General features: G+C 44.5%; 1 protein-coding gene across 1 annotated transcript; it reads left to right on the top strand.

Annotated features, from left to right (window-relative positions):
- The first annotated feature begins 5,956 nt into the window (after window positions 1-5,956).
- Window positions 5,957-8,580, top strand: GARIN3 (golgi associated RAB2 interactor family member 3). Its single transcript, XM_016209527.2, has 2 exons — window positions 5,957-6,565; window positions 7,426-8,580. The coding sequence occupies exons 1-2, from the start codon at window positions 5,957-5,959 to the stop codon at window positions 8,578-8,580; spliced, it is 1,764 nt and encodes a 587-aa protein (XP_016065013.2).
- Window positions 8,581-10,652: the final 2,072 nt, after the last annotated feature.

The following is a 10,652-nucleotide window of genomic DNA, read 5'->3' as shown; positions in this document are numbered from 1 at the left end:
GATACTTATACAATGACATCACAAATTTTGGTTTTCACTTCTTAGCGCTGTGTTGGCTTCATGCTTAGGCAGGCTTGCCTCTATGGCAGCAAAATTGGCGGACATTTTACCAGTAGAATTGGATTCTTTTTTCCTAATAGTTCCAGAAAAAAATCTCAGTACTGTGAATCATTGCCCTGGCTTGGATGACATGCACACATGTACCTCAACCATTATAGCCAAGGCAATGGAATATTTTGTTTTCCATCTCTAGGTCTGCACCCTGTCCGGGATCTGGGGGTGGGATGCAGTCAGCCCTACCCAACCCTATAGACTGAGGTGGTTCTCCAAAGTGTTGCCACTAGAGAAAGAGGAAGGGATGTTGGCTCATCAATAAATGATCTCACCCCTACACTGACCTAAAGTCCAGCTTCTGCATCATTTACTTCCCTCCACCTGTATAGAGATTTTCATCTTCATTTTTAACCTTAATGTTAACTGTTTTATTATTTTTGTGCCTATTTCATTGCAAGCTTGGATGGGGAACTCAAAAAGTTAAATCTTTTTTATATAGTTATAAATCTTTAGCTATATAGTTAATAGGCTTGGTAATTAATGCACATTAATTAGTGCACGTAGAAAGCTATTGTTCCTTGGACTGGAATGTATGACCGGGCCTGCCCTGACTTCAGGAGACCCTTAAGCAATTGGACCTTTGTGCCGCAGGAGGACTACAAGTGACCAAGATGGTATCTGAGCCACTGTGCTGCAGGGAGAGAACGTCAGCCACTCATGATGCAGATAAAGGATCACTGGTCAGCAGATGAAGGGATGCTCGGAAAATCACCAGACTGCAGCTTTTATCTGATTAACCTACTTTCTCCTGAACTCCAAATCCCTTGCCTACTTTCTCCTCAATTCCAAACCCTTTACTTACACTATTCTTCTCCTTATAAAAAGGGCTGGCTTGCGATGAGATGGAAGGTGGTCTTTTTGGGGCACATAACCGGCCGTCTTCTCAGCTCGCTGGCCATCTGAATGAAGCGCCCATCAAGATTCAATGTGTGTCTCCACTTACTGGGCCTGGGAGGGCTGGGCAACACCAATGCCGACTTGTCTGGTTTCAGCTCTTCGGGACAACATCAAAGAAATCAACATATAAACTGAGGGGGGACATCGCATGGCTTAGAAACAGCAAAATCGGAACCTGGGAGAGGGCACCAGCCCTGAGGCTGCTGAGCAGGGGAGTCCAGGCTCCCAGTCGGCCTAGCTAGAGCTGAGCAGAACAGAAACAAGAAGGGAGCAGAAAGAGAGTGGGAGGGGGGGAGAGGCCCCGCTGGTTGGATCAGCAAGTTGGGAAATACAATGATTTCGATCACCTGTCTGGCTTCTTTTATGTATACCAGCCCATTTATTTTTCTTTCTTTCCTTTTTCAGCCCATTTTCTTTTTCAACCCAAGGCAGAAGCAAAGTGATTTGCATAATTGGCCCTCAGGGGAAGAGTCTAGGTGACTGTGGTCTCTTTCTGACAGCCAAAGGTAAGGCAGAAATCAGGCCGGCTTCCTGAAGTCCTAGGTGCCCATGACTAACCGCAGCTCATCCTACGCCATCACCATCTCAGCTTAGCAGCATCAACATAAAAGCACCGTGGATTGTATTTTGGGCCAGGGGGTTTACCCAGCACATACATGTTGTGTACAGTATGGAAATCTCCCCACCCTCACATCCTGCCTCACTCACAGTGCCCTCTCAGGGGGCATATTCATTGAATAGGCTATTTATAGCTGTCTGCTTGCCTTGCTTTTCAAAATAATAGATGGAGGAACAAAAATGATTGACTTGAAACTTCTTCCCATGATAAATACATAGACTTGGGCCATCTGTAGTCTTGCCTGTCTACATAGACTCAGTACATCCTACACAGTGTTTTCACTCCGCATCTCTTCAATCTTAGGCCAATTTAAATTGCAAAGGAAACCATCCTCAGAATTGTGGGTTTGACAGTTTTTCTTCTCACAGAACAATTATTGTCGGTTTAAATAGTGTGATGAATGTTATTAGGCACACCATTCATTCACCTTGTTCAGTGTTCGTCCATCGTGTATTTAACCCCGCCTTGCCCTGGTCTATCTCTTCTCTGTGTTCTCCTGCTGGACTGTAAGCTTTCTGGATTGAAAGTCATGGCTTATACACACTTCAATCTATTCCTTGGTAGGGAAAAAAATGACCCAAAACTTGTAAATTAAAAAACTGCAAAGCAGGAAACATGTACTTCCAATGCCATATTAAAGCTTGTTTAACATGCCTGCCCAAGGATTATTTAATTATGTAAGAGAAGAAAGTAACAATGAGATCGGATCAATAAATTGAGACTGAAGTACTGTTATCTATTATTTTTAACAGCTTTATTGAGATCCATTTCACATACCATAAATTTATCCATTACAAGCATACAGTTCAGTGGTTTTTAGTATGTTCACAGAGTTGTGTACCTATCACAGTGTAGTTTTAGAACATTTTTAGCACCTCAAGAAAGCTAATATTGATTAAAGCCTTAGACTCTGTGAAATTCTGTAATAACTTATAGATTTTTGTTTAGTAGGTAGTAGAAAAGATAATCCCAAAAGTTATACTTTTATTGCCCTGTAGACATTTAACAAGTTTTTTAAAAAAATCTAGCCTGGCAATGTTAGTCCAACGTTCTTTCTCCAATGCCAATGCATATTTCTAATTCCCTTTTCAGCCAGCTTTACCATCCTGCTGGTTCCCTTATTGATGAATTAATTAAATCTTTGACGTGTTTTCATTCTATATTTGTATAAGAGTTAGGTTTACAAATATTTGAAACTTACCTTTTGACAACCTGAATACTCTCAACACAATGATGGGCACATAGTGGGCAACCAATAAATGTATCTTGGTAAATTGACCGCTTTTTTTTTTAAAAAAAAAGATGTGTCAGAATTTTAAACTTTGGGAGAAGAGAAGAAAATTTTGAAAGGTCTTAAAGAAAAAAATCAGAAAATTAATTCTGAATAACATTTTGTATTTGGGTTCTCAAATTCTAAAATTTGATGCCAGAGAGAGCTAAATTTGAAAGTTATTGTTTACATTTATTTTCTATCTCAATGCTTAAATCAATGAATATTCTAAGAATATAATTTTACTGGCATACCATTTTTATAAATATATAAACTAAAAGTATTATTTATTTTTGTGTAATATATGCAATGGTACAAAATCTAAAAAGTATAAAAGGGAATGCCTTGGAAAGCATTTCTCTCGGCCAAACATCACCCCAAGGTTGCTACTGTTACCAGTTTCTAGTGCATCCTTTCACGCATACACATACACAAACACACACATAATTTAAAATTTTTTATTAAAAAATATATGGCATACCCTATATGCTGTTTTGCAACTTGCTTTTTTTTACTTACTAATATTAATTAAAAATTATTCAACATCAGCATCCATAATAGTTGCCTCAATCAGAACAGGTCTAGTAGCTGATCACTTCTACTTTCACTGCTACTATACACGTCTCACTGTCATCATTCCTTGCAGGAGCCACTCAATCTCTACTTCTGTCCCCCTTGTTCCTCCACAATTTCCTTTCATCACAGTGGCCCAAATGATCCTCTCTCTCTATAGGTCCCATCATCTCCCATTTTGAGCAAAGCAAAAGACCTCATGATCTGCTCTCCTGTCATCACCACAGTTGCCTCTTGGCCTCACCTCCAGCCACCTTCCCTCACTTCACTCTTGTCAATGTAGCCCCCCGGTGTTCACCTAACACACCAGGCATGCTCCCACCTCCAAATCTTGGTGCTTTCTATCCCCTTTGACTGAGGAAGCATGTGCATGGCTTCCTCCCTGAACTCCTTCAGGCCTTTGCTCAAAGGTCGCTTCTCACTGAGCCTTCCTTGACTGCCACCTCTAGCTCCCCATCCCCTGCACATGCCCCCACTTATCTTTCTCCATGGTGCTTATCAGCTTTGGACCTACTATATAGTTTACTCATTTATTGTCTAGATACAAGTTCCACGACAGCAAGGATATTTGTCTCTTTCTGTCCATTGGTGTAGTCCTAGCGCCAAGGACAGGGCCTGTCATAAAGTAATCACTTAATATTAATTAAATGAATAGATGAATTCATGCTGCATGGCACTTATATACTTGTGTCTTATTTGTGTGACCTAGCCTGGTGTAGTTTCACTATTTCCATAGTTTGGTGACTTGCATATGCTTCTGTTCTCCTGTGGCCTTGAGGAAGTTGCTTAACTTCTCTGGGCCTTGATTTCTCCCCCCATGAAACAAGGAGAGTAGCTGTACCTACATTTTACAGGGCTGCTGTGAGCATTACAATTTTTCTAAACGTAAAGTGGGCAGCACCATGCCTTATTTATACTAAGTTCTCCATAATATGATTGGTTTCTCTCATTGTTAATTGTTCATCAGAAATGGACTTATGAGAAGAATACATGAGCAAGTGTATTACAGAAAAACCTCACCTCTTCTTCTTAAACCTAATAGTGTTAACTTTGAGTGATTATGTCCTTACAATAGAATAGATGCCACTTGGTTCTTTTTTTGGAGAAGTCATTTAACATCTTTAGTAAAAGCATTTTGGTGCCTCAGAGGTAGAGACTATCTTTGCATTTCCATTTTTCTGGCTGGTCCTGAAAATAGTACTTGCTCAATACATTTTGTTGAATAAACAAGTGAAAGAATGAATCTCAATGGGCACAAGCAAGTTCATATTTATTGAAAAGGTGCAGCATACTTGGTACTGCAGTAGGCTCTAGGGATATAGAAAAGAGCATTTGAGGGTTGGAGTTTATTTCAAGACCTTTACAGAGTAATCACTGAGTTTGGGGGCTGTCTTTCATCTCAGAGGTAGTTTTCTAACTGAGGGAGGGGAATTTTGGATTTATCACCTTGTGCAAAGTAAAAAAAAAAAACCAGCTCCAGAAAGACGTCTTTGCCATAATTTCTCTGAAGAGCTTTTCAGAGAAACCAAACATCAGTGGTTTATCTGGTAGACATCAAGAGTGAAACAGCAGGCATGCCAGTGTGGGAAATCCTATGGTGATTCAAGACCTCTCTGAGTTCCTGTGGTTCCCAGTAAGTCCCCACGCATATGGCTAACTGCAAACAATTCTATATTTAAAGAAAAGTGAGAACCTAATGGTGAGCCATGCACCTGGAGGCAAAGAAAAATCCCTGACCTGAGTCCTGGGATAGAATCCAGCTCTGCATTCTGACCATGAGCAAGGTAATTCTGAGCTTTGGTCCCTAACCACAAAATTATGGTTTTAAAAATTAGCCTCCTTCAAATGAGGAAATGGGTGAGGAAGTCTCCACACCCTGGGAACCACGGTACAAATGGGACTCTAGCTCTGATAGGTAGCAGAAGCCCCTTCGGACCACTCATTCAACAACTTCATTCACCTTCTGAGTGCCTGCCAGCATTGCGCCGCTCATGGGGCACATGGAGAGCAACAGTTGCCAGCACACAACCCACTTCCATGATTTTATCCCCAGCAAAAGCAAAAGATATATTTGCAGGAAGATGACCATTGCAGGGATATCTGTAACAACAACAACAAAACTGGAAACAACCTGGATATTTACAAAAGCGGGATGATTTCATCAGTCATGCACCCCTGCATTTTGATTAGAAAGAATATCCAACCTACCCCCACCTACACCCTGGCAGGGTCAGCCTGTCGCCCTGGGAGGCGGTGGTTTGTTTGGGGGGAGGCTTGGTGACCCTTCACCAAGGGGGTGGCTGCTTGGAGGCTGGACAAAGGGGTGTGTAATAGTGACAGGTCACAAAGGACTGTAAGGGTAAATGCAGTGGTGCAAGGAGATTTAGGCAGAACCCTGCAGGGAGATGGGCAGTGGACTTCACTCCCTCTCCCTCGGAGACTCGGTTTTATGGCTAGCGGAGCTGTCTTAAATTTAGAGAACCATGAGCAGTGAATGTTTGTTACCTTACTACACGGCCCACAGCTACCGTTCAATGGGCGTGTTCAATACCTGCATGGGGAACCTGCAAAGACAACTATACAAGGGAGGAGAGTATGAGATTTTCAAGTATGCACCGATGTTTGAGAGTGACTTTATCCAGATTAGCAAAAAAGGAGAGATGATTGATGTACACAACCGCGTCCGAATGGTGACTGTGGGCATCGCATCCACCAGCCCCATCCTCCCACTACCCGACGTCATGCTGCTGGCCCGACCAACTAGAGTCTGCGACGAGCATGCCAGACATGCCCGGCCCACCAAGGGGAGAAGTCGCAAGCCCACAAAGAACCTCGAGCTCACCAGGCTACTGCCCTTGAAGTTTGTCAAGATCTCCATCCACGATCACGAGAAACAGCAGCTGCGCCTGAAGCTTGCCACTGGTCGTACTTTTTATCTGCAGCTGTGCCCTTCTTCAGACACCCAAGAAGACCTATTTTGCTACTGGGAAAAACTTGTCTATCTCCTGAGACCACCAGCGGACAGCTGCAGCAGCACCAGGACGCAGCAAACCGGGGACGCGGCCCTCATAGAGGATGACAGGAGCTTACTGGTGAGCATCCACAGGGATTCGAAAGAACGGGCCAGGGTGCTCTGGGCCAACAGCTCGTAACTGGTCCTACAGAGCCTTTGGTATTCTCTGAAGCTCACTTGGGAAACGCATTCTATTTTTTAAAGAGTTATGATGGGGAGACTCCAAGTGCTTCTCCAAATTGTCCCACAAGGCCGAATTTCCTAGAGACCTTAGGTATCAGCTGCTCGGGGGTCAGGCCCAGGGTTGTAATCCCTTCTACAGCATTCTGACTGCCCCATCCCTTCCTGAACACTTACCCCAACCCAGGTGGCCTCTTCCTTCCTCTGACTCCCTGTGCCTACCACTGCTGATTAAAATCAGCACAGCCTGTGTGTGTGTGTGCGCACATGCACAATTTCTCTTACATTTCACTGAAATGTAAAAGGTGTGAAACCCGCCCTGGCCGGTTTGGCTCAGTGGTTAGAGTGTCGGCCTCCGGACTGAAGGGTCCTGGGTTCGATTCCAGCCAAGGGCATGTACCTCAGTTGTAGGCTCGATCCCCAGCCCCGGAAAAAATATCCTCAGGTGAGAATTAAAAAATAAATGTGTGAAACCCTTGACCCAGCAATCCCACTTGTAAGAATCTGTCCTGCAGAGAAATAAGCACAAGTGTGCAAAATAAAACTACGAGGATTGGGAATTGTATCAGTGCTTCCCCTGGCATGGGATCGTTCATGCAAACCTGAGTGACTGACGGAGGTCCTATAAATAGGATGTTGCATCCCACGGGAGCTTAGAATGAATGATCTCAAAGGTGGTTCTAATTAGAAGCCCTGGAGCTGCTCTGTGGTCTCACTTTGTCATCTCTTTCTCACCCGTTTCTCCTCCCCTTGGCACAGACCGCGGATCTCCCTGGAGAGCAAAATGAGGCGAGGTTTTGCAATCTTGGTGACGTGTCCAGAGCCACTTCTTCTGGTTACGCTGGGGGAGAGGGAATGCCCAGTTCAACTTTCGCGAAGAAAACTCCAGGGTCTCCCGAAAGTGCAGCAAAGGGGGCAGCCGCAGGCCTGGCAGTAGCAGGAACGGTGACAAGTCCTACAGCCAGCATGGCAGCAGCGGGAGTGAGGACAAGCCCGACAGCGGGCGCCTTGAGCATAGCGGCAACCAAGAACGCGGGCGAGGGCCAGGCAGGCTCGACCCTGGCCGGGGCCGCCGCCCAGGGCCCAGGAGGGAGGGGACCCAGCAAGGCCATGGCAGGTGCTACCAACTTGTCCTCGGAGGGCACGAACGTGGTCTTGGTGGGCGTCGCCAGCTCCAGCTCGCTAAGTAATTCCATGGCACCGGCGGGGCCTACCAACGTCTCCCCGGAGAGCAGCACCAGCGTCTCGTTTGCAGGTACGGTGACAACCAACGCTCCTGCCGCAGGGACGGCCGAAGGCCCAGGGGCGGGGCCTCTCATCAGAACCCTGAAGAGTGAAAACTACGTGAGCGAGCGGGAAGTAAGCCAGAAGGTCCTCCAGCCCAGAGCCGAAGCTCGGAGGGAAAAGAAAGAAAAGAGAGAAAAGCAGGAAAGAATTGCTCCTAGGAAAGGCTCCCATCGCCGCAGGACCGGAGGCAACAGGCTGATCCGGAAATCATCCTCCCACCGGTCGTCATCTGGCCATAAAGGCGCAAGAGATGACAAGAAGGAAAAAGGGCCGAGCGCCGGGAAGGCCAGAGGCCACGGCGCTCACAAGACCTCGAGCCACAGCTCCGCCGTCAAGGAGTCGCGGGTGGCTCACAAACCCGGGAAGAGCAGGTCCACCAGCTCGGCTACTTTAAGCAAGAAATCCAGTAAGATTGGCTCTTTCTTCAGGAGCTTCAGAGTCACTCGCGGTTCGAAAACGGAGGTCTCGTCCCACGACAGGGAGATGGACTTCAAGGCGAAGAAGGTAGGGAAACGCAACCTGGAGGCCAAGATAGAGCAAGCCCAGGACGGCCAGGACGTGGAGATCTGCGGCACCGTGACATCGGAGGTGATGGAGACGATCTTCATTGAAACCAAATCCGTTTAAGTAGGAGCCAGGGCAGGAAGCTGCAGTGGAGACCCAGCCTCACGAAAGTATCCCTAGAGAGACAATTCCAGCATTCTTTAATAAAGGAAACAATACAACTCCAAATGAAATGCATCTTTTGTTTGACTTTTTATGTCCCCTATCCTGGTAGTGACTTCACAGTGGCGACTGTGATGTAAACTGTGCTAAAGCCTGAGACCCCAGCCTCCAGTCATGCAGAACCCCACCTCCTACCCATGCCCAATATGAGTGTCCTGCCTTGCCTCAACCCCCTTCTGCCTTTGGTTTCCCCAAGACTGTGGCCGAAAGTGACAGACTGTAGACTGAGAAGGACCACCGCCACCGAGTCCCCATGCCTTTCTTTCCCTTCTCCCTGAAGGTCCCTGAACACAGACATTCAGTCCAGCCCATAGACTAAGTGAAGACAGGACTTCGCATCTCCTCATGGAATAAAAAGGGGGGGGGGGGCTAGAACAGGGTGTAGGCAATCAGAATACTAAAAGTTTATTATCTAGCTCAGGAAAATTGGTAGCCTGAGGGCCAAATCTTGCTAACTGCCCATTTTTTATAAATAAAGTTTTATTGGAACATAGCCACAGCCACACATTTATATACTGTCTATGGTTCTCCCAGTGTAAAAAAAGAAATCACACTGTCTTTTCAGTTTTAAAAACTTGTAAATAAATTTCACGAGTCTACAAAAATCATTAAGTCGTTTTAACAATAAATGATAAAAGTTGAATTGAGAAAGATGATTGCGAGAACCATAGTCACAGCCACTCATTTATATACTTTCACATTGAAACAACAGATTCGACTTGTTGCAACGGTGACTGTATTGTTTGCAAAGTCTAAGGTATTTACTATCAAGCACTTTCCAGAAAAGGCTTTCCCACCTCGGATCTAATCGCAACAATTCTCCTTTCTCTTCAGTATATACTGTGGAGAAACTCTCAGATGCTATGAGACAACTGAGAGTTTTGTGTGTGTTTTTTATAATAAAACAATTTGTAATAGCAAAACCCCAAATGTTCATCAAACAAAAGAACTGATCAATGGTGATATATGCCTACAGTGCATGTGATACAAAAGTAAATGTTGAGTGATAAAAGCAAGTCAGAAAAATACATGCGATGGAGTTCCATTTGTAGAACAGTTCAGAAACAAGGTCAACGCATATGTTTGGGGATAAGTATTTGCTAAAGCTTTAGAGAAAAGCAAGGACATGATAAACACAGAATTTGGAATAGTGTATATCTACAGGGTAAAAGAGAGGGACGGATGATCTGAAAGGTACATACAAAGAGCTTCAACGAAGTGGGGATTTTTCTACTACGCAAAAGGACCTGTCCACTGTAATTTATTGTTGCACCTTTTTAAATTTTAACATTTCTGAAATCAGCATGGTTTTAAATTGCTGTCAGCCAGGCGGCAGTCACTGCCTTAGAAATACCAACCAATTTATTTCACTTATGTTTTCCTTTGTGCAAGATAGGTGGATGACAAAATTTCTAAGTTTGAAAGATATCTTTCAATAAATATAAAATAAAAATTCCAAGTGACAGAAATACTCAGAATCCAGGAACATGGAAAAGGGTTAGAGATCTTGTAGAAAAATCCAAAATTCTGTGTACTAATGAATTCTGCAAGTTATGTGTGCATGCAGAAGGTAATTCCAAAAATAAAAAATCACACTACCTTAGAAATGAGGTGATACACTTTAAAAATGTCTGTTTGAAAAAAAGAAATTACACTGTCTTTTCAGTTTTAAAAAGTTGTAAATAAATTTCACCAGTCTACAAAAATCATTAAGCCGTTTTAACAATAAAGGATAAAAGTTGAATTGAGAAAGATGATTGCGAGGACCGTGGGTGTTTGTGCTGAGCCTGGAGCCATCGGCCCAGCCTTGCATCATTGCCCTCTGGGACAGGAGTGTCTACTGGGGCAGAAGGTGGGTTTCCAGTAAGACTTAGGGACTTTCTCCGGAGACCGAATGCGTGTGGCAGAGGTGGAGGAGGTGAGAAACGAGATGCCCTGGGAGGAGTGGTGGCTTAGGGATAACAGTGGAAACT

This window comes from Miniopterus natalensis, chromosome 4 (assembly GCF_054644295.1).
Source record: "Miniopterus natalensis isolate mMinNat1 chromosome 4, mMinNat1.hap1, whole genome shotgun sequence".
In the NCBI taxonomy this organism is placed as follows: domain Eukaryota; kingdom Metazoa; phylum Chordata; class Mammalia; order Chiroptera; family Miniopteridae; genus Miniopterus; species Miniopterus natalensis.
The sequence above is the reverse complement of the archived record's forward strand: the minus strand, read 5'-3'. Positions and strand labels throughout refer to the sequence as shown.

Bases quoted from the DNA above. Each gene is read 5' to 3' on its own strand.
- GARIN3 (XM_016209527.2), top strand. From the start codon at position 5,957: ATGAGCAGTGAATGTTTGTTACCTTACTACACGGCCCACAGCTACCGT. The intron at 6,566-7,425 runs GTGAGCATCCAC...CCCTTGGCACAG, and splicing joins AGGATGACAGGAGCTTACTG to ACCGCGGATCTCCCTGGAGA.